General features: G+C 41.2%; 1 protein-coding gene across 5 annotated transcripts in view; it reads left to right on the top strand.

Moving 5' to 3' along the window:
- Nucleotides 1-18,166, top strand: part of triob (trio Rho guanine nucleotide exchange factor b) — a 130,179-nt gene that overhangs the window by 85,579 nt on the left and 26,434 nt on the right. For all 5 annotated transcript variants that reach the window (XM_053621045.1, XM_053621055.1, XM_053621035.1 and 2 more), the window contains 14 exons: nucleotides 1,117-1,239; nucleotides 2,240-2,431; nucleotides 2,644-2,759; nucleotides 3,006-3,072; nucleotides 5,242-5,351; nucleotides 5,457-5,526; nucleotides 5,925-6,014; nucleotides 6,954-7,046; nucleotides 7,239-7,350; nucleotides 8,141-8,331; nucleotides 9,757-9,858; nucleotides 10,163-10,305; nucleotides 10,553-10,652; nucleotides 13,550-13,793. In XM_053621045.1, coding sequence (XP_053477020.1) covers nucleotides 1,117-1,239; nucleotides 2,240-2,431; nucleotides 2,644-2,759; nucleotides 3,006-3,072; nucleotides 5,242-5,351; nucleotides 5,457-5,526; nucleotides 5,925-6,014; nucleotides 6,954-7,046; nucleotides 7,239-7,350; nucleotides 8,141-8,331; nucleotides 9,757-9,858; nucleotides 10,163-10,305; nucleotides 10,553-10,652; nucleotides 13,550-13,793 — 1,753 coding nt within the window. The remainder of the gene's footprint in view (nucleotides 1-1,116; nucleotides 1,240-2,239; nucleotides 2,432-2,643; nucleotides 2,760-3,005; nucleotides 3,073-5,241; nucleotides 5,352-5,456; nucleotides 5,527-5,924; nucleotides 6,015-6,953; nucleotides 7,047-7,238; nucleotides 7,351-8,140; nucleotides 8,332-9,756; nucleotides 9,859-10,162; nucleotides 10,306-10,552; nucleotides 10,653-13,549; nucleotides 13,794-18,166) is intronic.

Raw genomic sequence — 18,166 nt, 5'->3', positions numbered from 1 at the left:
TAAATAAATGTAAGAAAAACAAAAAAAGAGGGATTATAAAAATAGCATATATATACTTTTTTAAATTTAGTACCGCTCTGAATGGAGCTACTGCACAGAACAGATGTTTACATACCGTATGGTCCACAAGACACAATAATAACCGAATATACACCAATGAACCAGGTCAAAAGTTTACACACGCTCGATTCTTAATACCGTTTGAGCTATCTGGATTATATATGATCAACGATATGATGTTTTGTGATCCCGATGTGTTCACGAGTCCCCTGTTAGTCCTGAGCAGTTAAATTGCCCACTGTTCCAGGTCCTGCACCTTCTTTGCTTTCACAGCATCTTCTGCATATTTGAGCCCTTTCTAACAGGGGCTATATGATGTTGAGTTCTATCTTTTCACACTGAGGGACTCGTACACGACTATTACAAAAGGTGCAAGCGTTCACTGATGCTCAAGACGGCAACACGATACATTAAGAGTTTAGGGCGAGGGAGGGGGGGGGGTTAACTTTTGAACAGGATGATCGGTGTAAATTATTATTATTTTGTTTAAAGATCTTGATTTTTTTTTTTTCATTTAGTACTGTCTTTCAGAAGCTACATACTACGGTGTTGTATTTCTTTAATAAATACATTGGATTATTCAGCGTATATTTTTGCAGTGTTATTATTGTGAAGGGCACAAACAGTAATAGTATTAGCATTTTAGTTCCCTTCTTTCTTTTTTATTATTTTTTTATGATACTTTTAGAGTTATTTTTGAAGTTTAGTCAACTGACTTCAGTTGTATCCAAGTAACAAAGTTCCCCTGCAAGTGACCTGATGTGATAGGCATGATAGGTGTGTTTGGGAAAATAAAGATTGGAAGTAGCTACACGGCAGGCGTGCATTACAAACTGGGAATTAAAGGTGTGACGTAATAATTGCATGTCGATACAGGTGAAAAATGTACGTCTGACCAGGAATCTTAACAGGATTGTGTTTAGGTTGAGAGCTCCCTCTACTGGACACCTCAAAATGCCTCTCTCTCTCTCTCTCTCTCTCTCTCTCTCTCTCTCTCACACACACACACACACACACACACACACACACACACACACACATTTTTCTCTGTTTTAGGCTCTGGAGTGGATCCACGATACGGGTGACTTCTACTTGTCCACGCACACATCGACAGGCTCCAGCATCCAGCACACACAGGAGCTGCTGAAGGAGCATGAGGAGTTTCAGATCACAGCCAAGGTGTGTGTGTGTGTGTGTGTGTGTGAAAATGAGTCAGGCCAATTATATCAGCATTATTATAATATCAGATATTAAAGTGAATTGCTTTCAGTTTATGCTTAATATACCAGCGGGTGGCAAATTGCTGTGGTGTAAGAGGACCAAAACATGTCCTGTTATGTAAACTTTTGGTCAGTCAACCAATCAAAATTAAGCTAGTTACATCACAACACTGATTTGTGATATTAAATATTGTTCAAGATACTAAAAGGTACAAAGACCCAAAGCGGAATGAATCTGTCTCGTACTCGAGCAGTATTTCTTTGAAAAACGCATAGTAATAAAAGTTTTGACGCTTGCACATGGACGCTTTTAGCTATAAAGCAACAAACGGTTCTAACAAGCCTGATAACATGCTAGTTTCGTTCACGTGAATCACGAAAATCACGAATTCCGCCATAATGATGAGGCTTAGATATGCAACACTGACTGCAGTGCAGAATACTACATAAGAGTATAAATACTGCAGCGTGTGGTTACTGGAGGCGGAAACAAAAGTGGATAAATAAACAAGGAATGATATTTGTTTGGGAAATAAATCCACAGGAGGGCAACATCAAAACAGGAACATCCAAAAAAGAGGTAGGATTCGGAAAACTGAAAACCGAAAGCGTTCACAACGAGATAAGCGAACAGAGGGGTAGAAATTGACGAACAAATCAAATTGAAACACAGAACAGGTGAACACGTTAGGGTAGCAAACCAACGATAAGACTGGGGCTGAGGCAGGGCTAAAACCAAAACAAGTACACATGACTGTGGTAAACACAATCACGTGACGTGAACGAAAAAGCAAGCAAAGATCAACATTTAAATAACTAATGAGAATTCGTTTGAGGGTTTTCTGTTTTTGGGGCTGCGGTTGGTGGAAATCAGGCTGAGCTGTAGAGTTCACTAGTGCTGAGAAATCAGTACATGTCTCTAGCTCTCATTCTCTTCCTCTCTCTCTCTCTCTCTCTAGCAAACCAAAGAGCGGGTGAAGCTGTTGATCCAGCTGGCAGACGGCTTTTGTGAAAAGGGCCACTCCCATGCGGGTGAGATCAAGAAATGGGTGGTATCAGTGGACAAGCGCTACCACGACTTCTCGCTCCGTATGGACAAATACCACTGCTGTCTGGAAAAAGCGCTGGGGATATCCTCAGATTCCAACAAGGTGATTAGGACACGTGTGTGTGTGTGTGTGTGTGTGTGTGTGTGTGTGTGTGTGTCTGGAAAGATGTGCATTTTCATTGTTAATGATGTCATTTGTGAAAAAGAAATAGTGCATGTAGATTGTGCGTTGACGCCTGCTGTGGTGAATAGAGCATTCAAAGGATTTCATTTTATTTTATATGCATAAAAAAAATCTATGTTGTGTGTCTTCAGAGCAGAGACTTGCAGCTGGACATCATTTCGGCGAGCGCGCCTGGAGCTGAGGTCAAGCTCCGAGACGCCAATCATGAGCTCAATGAAGAGAAGCGCAGGTCGGCTCGGCGAAAAGAGTACGTCTGCTTTAACACACACACACACCAAGAACCCAATGAGTCCTGAAATAGACACACTACCATATCCGCTGAAACGAGCACTCGGACGTGGATACGTATAATTTTCATTTCTCGTCAAAGCTAACCACAGCAGCTCAGCTCTTATGAAGTGCAGAGCCGTTCCCAGAGCTATAGCGCCGTGCTTTTTCGAAATACAATTGCCTCACAAATCTGTCTGCGTGTCTGTTGTGCCCTCCTGTATAGGTTCATAATGGCCGAGCTGATTCAGACAGAGAAGGCCTACGTCAGAGACCTGCACGAGTGCATGGACGTGAGTACGGCTACGTTCTCGGCAACAGGACTGTAGTATCTGTTTTTAAAGAAGCCGGTACACTCCATCTTGCAAGATTCTCCTATCCAGTGAACTGAAGTAGCAAGAACTAGTGTAATCTGCCCTCATAAAAAAATTATAAATTAATTAATTAATTAACTATCACCAGATCACCAAAGAACTAGCATACTTCAGAAAAAGAACTTTGATACTCCTTCGTTGTTTTTAAAGACGCTAGTACTGTCCACGCTGTTATGTGAAAGATTGTCAGCCTAGCAAAAGGACTAGCATACTTAATTGTAGGCTAGCAAATGAGCTAGTTTATTCCAGCCTCTTAGTATTTTGCCCTCTTAGCACAAGTACCAGCATAGTCTACTCTGTTATCTAGTCTATCAAAAAGGATAAGCAAAAAGACTAGCATATCCCAGCATGCCTGGAAAAGGACTATGATAGTCCTGTTTGGTTTTGTGGAGCTGGTACACTCCACCCGGTTATCTGAAAGATCCTCGGACTCAATTTGCCTACTATGCTAGCAAAAGCTAGCTTTGTCTAGCCTCTTAGTGTAATTTGCCCTCTTACCCAAAAGTAACAAGCATAGTCTAGCTTGTTGTCCAAAGAACTATCTGGTCCTGCAAAAAGACGATCATGCTTCACTGAATATCGAAGAAATACTAACATGCTCCACCTTGTTAGCAGAAAGACTAGCATATTCCAGCATGCCAGGAAAAGGACTGTAGTACATCTGCTTTAAAAAAAAAATTAGCTGTTCGACAATCAGACTTAATTATCCTAGTAAAAGGACTACCATACTTAGCTGCAATGGAGCAAACAATAGAAACGCTCATATAATTTGTAATGGTTATAATGGGAATTGTATTGGTTTTAATGGAAACTGTAATGGTCCCTCTGGGTCTCTACTGGTAATTTGTTGCCTTCTATTGGTGCCATGTGATGTCTAGTGGACACCACTAAGGCCTATTAATGTTCATGGTTTTAATGGTTAGCTGATGGTTTGTAAAGATATTTGTAATGGAAACCATTAGAATTTCTGGGATGGTTTATATGGTTGTTGGGAGTTTTTTTTTCAGCAGGGTTGTTGTCCATAGAACTATTACTGTAGATCCCTTGGTTATTGCAAAAGTTATGAGCATACTTTATTATATTTGGTAAAATATTAGCGTACCCCACCCTATTTGAAGAAATGCAAGCATATTCCAGCATGCCAGGAAAAGGACTGCAATACTCTGATGTGGTTTTCAAAGGTTCTAATAAACACCCTGTTGAAATGAAAGACCATCAGACTCAATTTGGCTAGCAAAAGGACTAGCATACTTACCTGCAGGCTACAAAATGATCTAGGTTACTCCAGGCTCTTAGCCACAGTACTAGCATAGTCTACAGTACTGTATATTGCTGTCTAAAGAACTATTCGATCCCTCGGTCTTGTAAAATAATGGGTATGTGTCATCATATTGGGAAAAATACCAGTATACTCCACCTTGTTAGCAAAGAACTAGCATATTCCATCATGTCAGGAAAAGGACAACGATACACCTATCTTGTTTTTTCAAGGCTCTAACACACTCCATCCTGTTATATGAAATATCATTCCTGGTTTTAATGGTTATAATTGGAATTGTATTGGTTTTTAATGGAAATTCTAATGGTCCCTCTCTACTGGTAATTTTTTGCCTTATATTGGTGGTATGTAATATATAGTGGACCAGTAATGGTAATGGTTAGTTGATGGTTTTTAATGGTATTTGTAGTGGAAACCATTAGAATTTCTATGATGGTTTCTATTGACTTTATTTTTTTTCAGCAGGGATGAGACTAGCAAATATTTTCTAGCGAAATGACTAGAATACTGAAGAAGAATACGGAAGAACTGATTTCTAACGTTTGCGACCCTAAAGGTCCTGATGTCCATAACAACTAGTGTAGACCTAGTACGATCCACCTTGTTAGACATTCTGTCTAGGCATAATGACCTTCCAAACCCGCATCCTCATAGAGCCATGTTGTCCACTAGGAAGACCGTTTTCCTCCCTTTTTACTTGTGTGTGTGGGGGGGGGGGGGGGGGGGTGTTGTTTGGAAAGAGAGCGAAAATGAACTTGTTATAGAAGTACAAACATAGCAAGAAGAAACCTTTTGGTGTGCTGTTGCAGACGTATTTTTGGGAGATGACCAGCGGTGTGGAGGAGATTCCCCCGAGGATCGTCAACAAAGAGCACATCATCTTCGGCAACATGCAGGACCTCTATGAGTTCCACCAAAAGTAAGTGTCCTTAAACGCCTGAAGTGTAACCCTTGGTTTAAATTTTTACTTAAAAAAACAAAACAAAAATGTTTTAACCCTTTCTTTTTGATTGTTCTGTTCTAGCATTTTCCTGAAAGAGCTGGAGAAATACGAGCAGCTGCCTGAAGATGTCGGCCACTGCTTCGTCACGTGGGTGAGTGTTTAGTGGGAGAGTCTGGACAGACCTTGTGGGACTGAGCGGTGTGAGTCCAGTTTTGAGTCTCGAGAGAATCTGAGTCACTCAGAATACATGACTAAAGGACTCAACACTTGGGGGCAGGCTGTAATAAGAAAATCATTAATGACAGTTGAAGTTGATTATTTTCCCAACAGCACACCCCAAAGAGATTTACCACATTACAATTTTAAATTGTGGATCTTGTGGAGTCCGTTTTAATGTTATGGCTGATCGGTGTGCGTAATCCTGTGATATGCCTTGCAGCCAGAACTACTGCCTAAGCTGCTCTTATAGAAAATGAATTAATACCTTCCAATCAATCAGAATTGAATTCAGCAGTTTTGTTTGCAACATTGCATTGTTGTCTACTACAGGCGGACAAGTTCCAGATGTACGTGAACTACTGTAAGAACAAGCCGGACTCCACACAGCTCATCTTGGATCACGCCAGCTCGTACTTTGACGTAAGTGTAATTGTAGCTGTTCTTTTACACAAACTCATCGCATACCTATGGTGACCGGAAAATTCCCAGAAGTAATTCGGGATCACGGATGGCCTAGCCTGCTGAACTGTAGCAGACTCGCACCTGACTCAGGTCGCTAGGAGACGAACGTAGAGAAATGAGCACGGAGGTCCAACCTCGCTTTTTAAAAAAATATATATATATATTTTCCATCGTCTTCTAAAATTGATGTCGAACTGGTACTCGTGCTCCCGCCACAAACGTTCTCCATTTTTTTCCTTATCTGTGTTCAAGTGCAAAAGTTTGCCCACCCTTGGGACAAAATGTCAGCAACAAACAATTTTACATTTATAGCACTGGTTCCACCATCAACACAGTATAATTTTTTTAGTGTCTCTGCCACTGAGTGGTGGAGTCGTTATGTTTTTGGGTCGTCCGTCACTCCAAGATTCTCGTTAGCGGTATATCTCTGCTTGAATAATTGATATGGTAACCAGCAGGTGAACAGATTAGATTTGGTCAAGGTTGCAGTGTTTTTTAATTTTTTTATTTGTGTCATATAAATTAGTAAAAAAGGACTAGTGTTTCTGCGTGTGTGTGAGTGTGTGTGTGAGAGAGAGAGAGAGAGAGAGAGAGAGAGACATGGTATTCAAAACCATGAGTGTGTCAGTCAGATTTCCCCTTTAAGACGGCAGAGAAAGCTTTCTCCATCTGGAGGAGAATATGGTCGAGACCTTGCAAGAACCCTCACCTGTCAATCATCCCAGCACCGACGCCCCATCTGACCCGCTGGCTCCGCCTCCATGCTGTTCATCTCTCGGCTGTTTTTGGACAGGGACATTGTTCGCTTCAGTTAGGCTGTATTTCTTTCTGACATGAGAGTGTGTGTGTGTGTGTGTGTGTGTGTGTGTGTGTGTGTGCGTGTGTGTGTGCGTGTAGGAGATCCAGCAGAGACACAGGCTGGCAAACTCCATCTCCTCCTATCTCATTAAACCTGTGCAGAGAATCACCAAGTACCAGCTGCTCCTCAAGGTGGGTGGGCCAGACAATGCCACCAAGCTGTGCGTGCGTGTGCGTGTGTGTGTGTCCAAGATCAACACAAAACAACACACTTCCAACCAGTCTACAAAACACTAATTAGAATCTCATCAGTATGAGTCTTATTGCTTTATTAGGATTATACCACAGCACTGTTGAATTGTGTGTGTGTATGTGTGTGTGTAGGAGCTTCTGACATGTTGTGAGGAGGGCAAAGGTGAGATCAAGGACGGCCTGGAGGTCATGCTCAGCGTGCCCAAGAAAGCCAACGATGCCATGCACCTCAGCATGCTAGAAGGTCAGTGCAACACACACACACACATACACACGCACATTTTCTGTACACACATACTTTCAGAATGCACAAAAAGTTATTAACAGAGACTCTTTGTCGCCATCTATCTCTATCTCTATGCATCTCATTTTTGTTATTCTGCCTTTCTCTTTCTTGTTCTTTCTTTCTCTCATCACTTTGTTTTATCTTTCCATCTGTCTTCCCTTCTCTCCATCTGTCTTTCTGTCTTTTCCTCTCTCCTTCTCTATTTACACTTCTCCATATTTCTCTCTCTCAATCACTCGTTCTCCTCTTCATCTTTTTCTTCTTTCTCAATCCTCTCTCTCTCTCTCTCTCTCTCTCTCCATTTCTTTCCCTCATTATATACCTCTCTTTCCATCTCTCCTTCTCTCCATCTCTCTTTCTAACTCATTTGTCGTTCTCTTTGTCCCTCTTTAACTCTCGCCATCTCCCTTTCCCTGTTTCCACCTTCTTGTTCTCTCTATCCATGTCTCTTTCCCTCTGTCCGTCTCTCTGTCTCTCCATCTCGCTCTCCGTCTTATTTTCTCTTTCTTTCCCTTCATCTCTCCATTTCTCTGTCCCTCTCTCTCCATCTCTTTTCATATCTCATTCCCTCTTCATCACTATCTTGCTTCTTCTATCTCTTTTCCCCTCTCTTCTTCTCTTTCTTTCTTTCACCGTCTCTTTCGTTCTGTAACATTCTTTCCCTCTCCCCTTTGCTTTCTCTCTCCATCTTTCTCTCTAACTCTCTCTCTCTCTCTCTCTCTCTCTCTCTCTCACACTCTGACTGCAGGTTTCGATGAGAATCTCGAGTCTCAGGGTGAGCTCATCCTGCAGGAGTCTTTCCAGGTGTGGGACCCGAAGACGCTGATCCGCAAGGGCCGAGATCGCCACCTCTTCCTGTTCGAGATGTCTCTCATCTTCAGCAAAGATGTCAAAGACTCCAACGGCAGGAGCAAGTACCTCTACAAAAGCAAGCTACTGGTACGGCCTCTCATTCCTCGGGTTACATATAAAAAAATTTTAAAATGTAATTATGAAAATGGCAAAAACAGTGAGTCAGACAGTAAAGAAAGCAGGCCAAATATACTTTACTAGTCCTGCAGTTATTTTGTTTTGTTTTTTTTTACTTTTAAAGATATACAAAATTGATATAAAATCCTTGCACTGTGAAAGAGTGAATTCCATCGGGTTCCCCGTCAATACCCAGTCCTGCTCAGCTGGTTTAAAGTGCACGTGGCAGCTCACAGATTTGTTTTTGGACAAACTGAAAAAAGCCTTACTGAAATTTCTGGCCATTGAGCCAGATATAAGAAGGGCTTTGTTGATGGGCATGAGCTTCCATGCTGCGCGCTCTCATTTCTAGCATTATTGACGTCATTTGAGCCACATCTTTAAATGAAATAATATGATAAACAGATTTATTATTTAGCACTCTTATTTATAACGTTTATATATTTCAACTTCGGACCTGTTACTTACAACTTGTCGCTTTTAGCACAGGAGAAACAACACCACAGCTCTGTTCATTTGTAAAACACCCAACTGAACACTGTGCTTCCATATTTGGATAAAAATCTATTCACACATACAAACTGTATACCTGTACTGACATGATAGATCAGGCTGGTTCTTCAAATCTGGCTCATGAGGTCTACTGTCCTGCAGAGTTCACCTCCAACCTCGACCTCACAATTTTTACAGCAGTATGCTATTATAGAGGACTTACTTTTGTGAAAATTTCAGATTCGTATCTGGTCCCACACCAGAGATATTCAACCCGGAAATGAGGGAACTTTTTTTAAAACTGCATTTTCTTGCCCCGTAACAAAAAAAAAAGAGAAGTCTCAAACCTGAAATGTTCTGCGTGCATACTATACTTACCTAGGTACCCCCTAAAAAAATTAAGACTTAGACTCGTACCCTTCCCATTATAAAATGACCCTAAATGTGGAACTATGAGCCATCTTAAGTGTTACGATTGGACACAAGTTCTAAGTCTAAGGAACATGAACGTGCAGGATGTTTATATATGTACATTTACCGTGTAATGTACCCTAGAGATCAGTTTTTGTTCCAAGGAGCTAGACCCATCCTGAGCCGAGATTTTGAGCTGTATAAACAAAAACAACTACACCAAAAAAAAAAAAACTGGTGGTTTTGCAATGCCAATACCTAGAGGTAGTCACTCAAAATAAAAAACAAGTTCTAAACTTTAAAAACGGTCAAGCAACCAACTTTGCAATTATCGGACCACTTGAGATGGAATGACCCTACACCAAATTGTACTGTTTGAGAGAATAAAATTCATGTATAATTCATAGTCCTCAAGAAAACATAACCAAAATGAGCCATTTGGATGAAAATCTCTCTCTCTCTCTCTCTCTCTCTCTCTCTCTTTCTCTTTAGACCTCCGTATTGGGAGTGACGGAGCACGTGGAAGGAGATCCGTGTAAATTTGCACTCTGGGTCGGGCGCACGCCTACCTCAGACAACAAGATCGTCCTGAAGGTGGGAGGTGGCTTTAGGGCTGATACACTAAAGCTGAAACCATCTGTTTTTTTTTTTTGTTTTTGTCTTTTGCAGTACTGAAAAACTTTCAGGAGTTATCTGTACATAATTTTACGCTTATATAACGGCTGCGTGGGCTAAAGGCCTGTTAAGACTGATGAGTCATATTCAAATGCAAGCGCGTACACACACACACACACACACACATAAACACACTCTTATGATACGTATGTAACCACTCAAGTCTACATCGTAAATTAAGGACGTATGTGTATGTGTGTGTGTATGCAATTTGCACTGACAGGCCTCCAGTATTGAGAATAAGCAGGAGTGGATCAAACACGTGCGTGAGGTGATTCAGGAACGTACCATTCACCTGCGGGGGGCTCTGAAAGAACCCATCCACATCCCCAAAACCACCACAGGAGCAAGACTGAAGGGAAGAAGGTACAACACCGTAACTTTGTCGCCACAGGCGCAGGCAGACAGATTGATAAATAATGAGACAGACATACTGGGAGAAAGAGAGAGAGAGACAGAGTGAGATATAGATATAGATTGACAGATGGATAGAAAAAGTGGCAGGCAGACAGATAGATAGACAGACAGCAAATATCAAATACAGGTACAGACAGATCTTTTTAAGGGGAATGTTTTCACTTTCCTGACTGATGGCTATCTTAACCAATCACAGAGAGGGGGAGGAGCTGGACAGTCAGGGCGATGTGAGCAGCCAGCCAGACACGATCTCCATCGCATCCCGCACCTCCCAGAACACCCTGGACAGTGACAAGGTGAGTGTGAAGACACACACCGGCCACAATGAAGCACATTTCACGGATTTATTGTCACAGGAAAAGAAGGGTCCTCCTGGAAAGGTTCTAGATGTATTGGGCTAAAAGGCGAATTAGTTCTGAACTCCGATTTTCTGTGGATGTCTGCATGCGCCTATAATATAGCAAGCTGCAGTCAGCTAGCGAAATAAGCACCTGGAGATGGAGTTGCTGCCGTAGCTGGAGTTTCTCCTCACAGCACAGACGTTCTTCCACCCACTCTCTGGCTCAGCTCGCCTCTCCCACAGACTTGTTTTTGTCACCCGATCAGCATCGCAAGCCTTCCACTCTACACTCACACACACGCGCAGTCCCCTGTGTGCACAAACTTAATTAAATGCACACCTAGGCACACATACATTATAAAACCTGCGCTAGGTAGGTTTGCTGGCTACAGCAAATCTAACACACACTTCCATATCTATATATGTGAAGGTTCTTTCTTATGCACATGCACCCCTTCACACACTCAGGCTGGGTCAGTGTATAGTTACGTATCTGCACACACATATACAAGGTCTCAGAAACATATTTGAGTTCATTCAACTTATAGATTCAAAAGGATTCACTGACTGAATTGCTGAGTCAAACAGGACTCAACAGAGTGTTTAGTGACAAATTGAATCTTGGAGCATTCACTGACTCAAAAACCAAATCTTGTTCGTGAACAAAACAATTCACTCTCTCAAACACAGAATCTTATTCATAGACAAAAAGGATTCACTTACTCAAACACCGAATCTTGCAGATGACACAAACAGTGAGTTTAGCTCATGAACCAAATGATTCACTGACTCAAACACTGATTCTCGTTCATGAACAAAATGATTCCCTTATTCAAGAGCGAAAGTATAGTCTAACTCAAACACTGAATCATGTCTGTGAACAAAATGACTCACTGACTCAGACACTGAATCTTGTTCATGAACCAAATGATTCACTGACTCAAACACTGAATCTTATTCAAGAACAAAATGATTCCCTTATTCATGAATGAAAGTATACACTAACTCAAACACTGAATCATGTTTGTGAACAAAAGTATACACTAACTGAAACACTGATTTTCGTTCATGAACAAAACAATTCATTGACTCAAACACTGATTCTTGTTCATGAACAAAATGATTCACTGACTCAAACACTGAAGCTTATTTGTAAATGATAGGATTCACTGACTCACACCCGCCCAGACACAAAAATGAACAAAACTGAACAAAAAGAATGACTCATTGAAGCTTAAATGACTCATTTCAAATGTCTGAATTGATCATGTGCAAAACATATATAACAAGAGCACAAAATCTTGGGGAGCACTGTTTCCACTATACATAGAAGACACACACACACAAGTACTTATTATTATCATCTCTAACATGACAGCATGTCTGTGTGACTCTTTGTGTCATTCCCTTCCATTTTTGGAATTTATATTTATATATTTCTTATATATGTGTGTGTGTGTTTGTTTATATATATATATATATATATATATATATTTATATATATATATATATATAAATTTTTTTTTTACTTTTGAATGTCTTCATGAATCCGTACAGCTATAAACACAGACGCTCTATATCAGTGTCGCTTTGGTCTACACCACATGCAGTGAGGTGAAAAGGTCAGGGCCAGCCGTGCGCATAACAGATGCACAGTTTTAATTAGCCTCCCGCTCCTTTAAATGGCTCCGCCGTCTCGGAAAGCGTGCGATGCTGTCGCCGCGGCGACGCTGAGACGTGTCATCAGCCTCCAACAGCATGCTGAAGGACCAGGCAGTGAGAGCAGATGATGGAGAGGAACGCTGCGTTCCTTTGCTTTTAGCTTTCCGTCACAATGCGCAAGGAATTTAATGGTAGATATGAAAGCTTTTTTTTTTTTGATATTTAATGTGGATCCCAGAAGCTGAAGATATGGAGTGTAAAAGCTCAGCGTCTGTGGCACACCTCCTCTGCTCGCTGGCTATGCCACATTACCAGTGGGTATGTGATTGAATCAAACACTGAATCTTGTTTGTGAACAATTGATTTGAATTGAAATGATTCACTGACTCCAAATAAAATAATAATGATAATAATAATAATAATAATAATAATATCATTTGGTGATCATCACATTGAAATTGTTTATTGTACGTGTACAGTCCATCTTGAATGAACTTGCCTTATGAAGTGCTATTTTTAAATGGCTCATCTAGGTTCTATACCGAACGATTTAACAGTTGCAGGATTCTATAATATGCAATATGGCTTTTGGAATGTGATGCTTTTTAAAAAGGAAATAATGAACAATTTTTTTAAAATCAACTCCTTTTAGCCTAAGCTGTATACTCCATGGTTGGACATGTCATGATTTTGAAAGACCATCAAGGAACAATACATCAAAAATCACATTTACACAAATCTCCTGCTTATCAAAACTGTATTCCATCAGCCAAGATATGTATGATGTCTGATGTTTGCACTAAAGCTACAAGCCTAATTTTGCTAACAAGTAATAGAAGGCATCCAAGACATTTTCCCAGTCTTAATATATGATTCATCATTCATTCATTCATCTTCATTAACTGGCAGTCCCTGGTGGATCCAGAGCCTGTCCCAGGAATACTAGGTTGCAAGGCGTTAATACAGTGTGGATGTGATGCCAATTCATCACAGGGCACTATGCACACATCTAGGGGCAGTTTAGAGTAGCCAATGCTCTGAGGAAACCAGAGAAACTGCAGGAAACCCACTCAAACACAAGGAGAACATGCAAAACTGCACACAGACAGTAACCTTAGATCAGGATTGAGCCGTTCTGCAACACTTTTCTGATTTAAATTCTCAGTGGAGGCATCTCGCTGTCTTCCACAGCTGTCTGGTGGCTGCGAGTTGACGGTGGTCATCCACGACTTCATGGCCAGCAACGGATCAGAGATGAGCGTGAGGCGAGGTCAGACGGTGGAGGTGCTAGAGAGGTCTCAGGACAAACCTGATTGGTGCCTGGTGCGCACCACCGACCGCTCGCCTGCCCAGGAAGGCTTGGTGCCCAGCGCCATGCTCTGCATTGCCCACTCCCGCAGCAGCATGGAGATGGAGGGGATTTTCAACCATAAAGGTAAGACCGATGGATTTTCACCAAAGAGTCCTGTTTAGTTGCTAGGATCGATTGAGGGTTATGCACAGGGTTTTGTTGTACATCTTTACAGAGCATGTTTCTGAAAGATGGGCTTCAGGATTTAAAGCGTAATTCAAGATTGGTTGTCCAATCTTACCCTCAAAGTGTTGGTGCCACACCTGACTCTACCTGTTAAATCAGGTGATCTTAGTTTTTTAGGTGTCTCTTCTACTTGGTTGGAATGAAAACCTGCAGCCACACTGGCCCTTTACAGACAAGATCGGACCCCACCCCTGCTTTATTGGCATTCTAGTTAAAGCCGTTGTGAGATGAATTTCTTGACTCAGCTTTGTGGTGTTTGATGTTCCACTCTTTTGACCCCATAATAGCATCTGTAATGTCCAGTCTTGAGAAAGTATTTCATCATTCCATAGCCTTGAGGGGCTTTCCACACAGGCAGGTCCTTACTGGTGTAGGAGGATTCCAGCTGTTTCAGTGATGACTCAGACTACCAACCTTTAGTAGCCTGATAATTCTCTACATTCTGTGTAGGTTTATAAAAGCAGGATCAGTGAATTTTGAGTGTTCTGGTGTATTTCAGTCATATACTGTGTGACTTGCAGTTGTACTTGTTGGATAGTCGATACGATGGTGAACATGCTCCATGAAGCTGGGGCTAGTTTGTTGTACTCTATATCGTAAATGAAGAGACTTTTCAAGTCTTCATAAGTAGGGAGCAGATTAAAAACACTTGTCCCAACTTGGCTTGTATGATAATGATTTTTCGCCCCCCCTGCTTGGTTGGGGGTTGGAGGGGTAGGATAGGTTGGGTTTTGTAACAGTATTATTAGCTGTGCAGTCGGGAACTGCTTGACAGCAGTGGCAATTGTGAAAAGAACACAGCAGCATATTTTCCCTATATTTCTCTTACAAATCTGTTGTCTAATGTCCACACAGTCACACATGTCAAGTGTCGTCTGAGTTCATTAGTGAACTCAAAACATACTCCATTCGCTTTGACAGAAACAAGAATGCCCTACTTGAAAGAACGTGAGATTCGGCAGGGGGCAGGGCTTCCAGACGGTGTCAGTTAATATCAGAGCGTTCCAAAAAACTGTCAATCATTCCTCCTATGCAAAATGGGCAAGGGTTTATTTGTAGGTCTGGTAATATAATGTAGTCAGATCAACCATCACATGATACACATGGTGCTGGGGATCCACGATAATTTTTAGACTTGGCTATCATACTGTGAACATAACCCCCCTAGTCATAATTCACCACGGAATGCTTCCCAATGCAGTACACTCTGAAGACATTGTGTCATATGGCAACCTTTGGCATCCATCAAATGGCTCCAGGGTATTTCCAATAATCCAGAAGGTCAAAAGATAGAATAGCAAATTGTGTGTGTGTATATATATATATATATATATATATATATATATATATATATATATATATATATACATGCTGTCTTAGCACATTCATGCTTTCTAAGCATTTCTGACCACATGTCCCAGTACGAATCGAGCAATGTACTGTCATGTCGGTGAGTCAGTAAATCGTGTAAAGCACTCTGCTTGCTCAGACTTTTCTAACAAAGAGGAAGTCAGGTGCATTAATTGGCACAGTTACCAAGCGTAGGCATCTGGGGTCAGCTCTAAAGGGATGACTGGACTGTCATTGTGATGAAGCTATTGCGAGTGAGGTTTCCTGTTCATTGTAGAACACAGTGTTGAAAAGAATCAAGGTACTGACTAAGAGCTTGTTTCCCATTCATAGTGATTTTCTAGCAGAGCAATTTTTTTCTGAGAACTATTAAAGTCCTAATTTTAGGGCTCATTTTGTGTTCCGTATTTTAAAGAGATAGCACATATGTCAGCTTAAAATGCTTAGATATATTTTATTTGTCAGCCAAGTTGCGTCCTTTCCCATCGTTCCCCTGTCATTGGGCGGTATTTAGGAACACGAATAATATCTTTTTTAGATAAACGGTATAGGAATAAATAGAAAAAATAGGAATAAATGACGGTTTACAAATTACAATAAATTACAGATGATTTAGTGCCATGGTAACCAAAGACAGCCAATGACAACGTTTGGATACCGCCAGATAGTTTTTAAAATGAAAATCTTTAGTTTAATTTTAAACAATTATGAACTGAAATAAATGATTAATTAAAAACGGAATTTGAATGCTACAATTCTTGCCTATAAGCCACCAATAAGGTAGCTGCAATTTCCACTAATCAGAAGTCCATCATTAGAGGATCATCATCGTAAAATCTGACATGGAGAACAAGTTATTTCGTGGTCTGTTATAGAAATCGGCCATTATTGGAGTGGGAGGTGGGAAAGTTATTGTGTTGTTTTTTTTTTGTCACAAAGTCCAGCTTTGTAGACAGAGAATAGACAAATGGATTCAGGTAATACAGAAGAATGGCATAATTGGGGAAATGCTAATGGAAAGAGGAGAAAATCTTAACATCTTTGGCATCACAGGAAAGGTAAAAGTAGTGAAGGATTTTAACCAGCATAATCAGTGGAGTCTTGCAGGGTTTTGATCTTATGGACTAGAAGAATTGAAGATCGAGCGCTGGTTAGCTGATTAGTTTTTCATAATCTGACATATTTCTCGAACATTCACAAACATCACAGCTGTTAAATGCAACGAAGAACTTGTGGAATCTCAAGTGTTTGTTGGCCTTGCAGACCCTCCATGACTTGTCTGCTTAAATAACGTCCACCTTACAACCCTAAAAAGTATACATGGCATTTCAGGGTGTAATTTTATCTACGTTCTGCCTACAGCTACAGAATCAGAGAACTAGGGTTGCCCCGGTTCAGGTTCTCATTCCGTCATCGAAAGACTGTGTATCTCTTGACTGCAGTTGTGAGAAAGGTCACAGATTGGGCTCTCTTAGCAAGGGCCAGTTAATATTTATAGAATGTGTAAAAAGAGACAGTCCATAGATCTGGAACATCGCATTGATTATTATTTTTTTTTTCACAACTAGGGGTGTAGCAGCGTGCTACATGATTCATGCTAGTCACTCTGTGGAACCAAAGGCGAGTCCTTCCCTGAATGTTGATTGGTGCTGGAAGGAGTGGCAAAGGAGCCTTGTGTGTGTGTTCATTCAGCAACAGGAAGAAGTCCTACTGGCCACAGCCCAGGCACTGGAACCAGCCAAACACACCCTTCAACAGGAGGACCTTTGTGCTCCTCACTATGACGTTACTATATTCCTGCACTAATCGGCCATCACTCGTCAGTGAGGCGCTTGTCTGTGTAGGTGAAATGCTGCTGTGACCTGATATTACCCAAATCCGCCAGTCTTACTCTAGTCCAGTGATCAGCAACCTGCCACCTGGCTAAGAAAGAACCTTGTTAGAACACGTAATAAGTATTCAACTGGTTTGAAAAAAGTTAGACCGTAAGATTTCTGTAGCATTCGAAATAAACTGCTGTAATAATGGTTTTTGCTTAAAAATGTATGAGAATGTTGCTCATGTAATGTTACCGTGAACGTTCCCAGAGATGCCCCTCGAGTCATAGCATTCACGGTTCTTGACTTCTTGCTACGCCGACATGGAAGCAACCTACACTCTACACTTTTCTGCTTTTTCAGCTAAAGCAGTGGTTGACAATGTCATCTATATGACCTAGGAAGCCTTGCTCTTATGAGCCAATAGAACCCAAGTGGTCGGGACTGTTGTCAAAAAATCGTTCTCTCTCTGCCTGCTAGGATTTTCTTGTTAGCAATGTTTTCACCTACAAAAGTTTTGTAACAACATTATAGGAATGTCTATGAACGTTTTCTGCAAATGTCTGCGGATATTCTCAGAACACCCAGAAAATCGGCAGATGGAACATTCTTTGAAACAAATCCCCAGAAAACCTTCTGCTAACCTAAAATTCTAGTTCTTCCTAATTCTTCTGGTTTATCTTATGATGAAACCTTTATATCCTGATGGGAGTGGTCTCTTGCCGGACCATGCCATGTCCACAGAGCACGAGGGCGCACTGAATGGTTTGGTGAAGATCATAATAAAGAGATTTTCAATATTAAGCACTTAAACATCAAGAGTGGAAAGTGTCTTGCTTGTTCTTTCTCCTCCTCCTCCCCCTCCTCCTCGTCTTCTTTTTCTTCAGCAACCACCTCTTTCTCGCTACCTCCCTCCCTCCCTTCCCCTCTCTTTCTCTCTATCCCTCCCTTCCTCCCTCCCTCTGTCTCTCCACTTAGCACAACCCTACACTTTGCTCTCACATTCCCTTTCCTTCCACCATTCGTGATGTGTCAGGCGATTTTCAGTTTTCAGTTAAACCGTTCAGTACACGCCGTGCACCCACACCTCCTTTGAGTATGGCG

The sequence above is a fragment of the Ictalurus furcatus genome, chromosome 1 (genome assembly GCF_023375685.1).
Source record: "Ictalurus furcatus strain D&B chromosome 1, Billie_1.0, whole genome shotgun sequence".
NCBI classification, from domain to species: Eukaryota; Metazoa; Chordata; class Actinopteri; order Siluriformes; family Ictaluridae; genus Ictalurus; species Ictalurus furcatus.
Note: the sequence above shows the minus strand (reverse complement) of the source record. Positions and strands in the feature narration are given on the sequence as shown.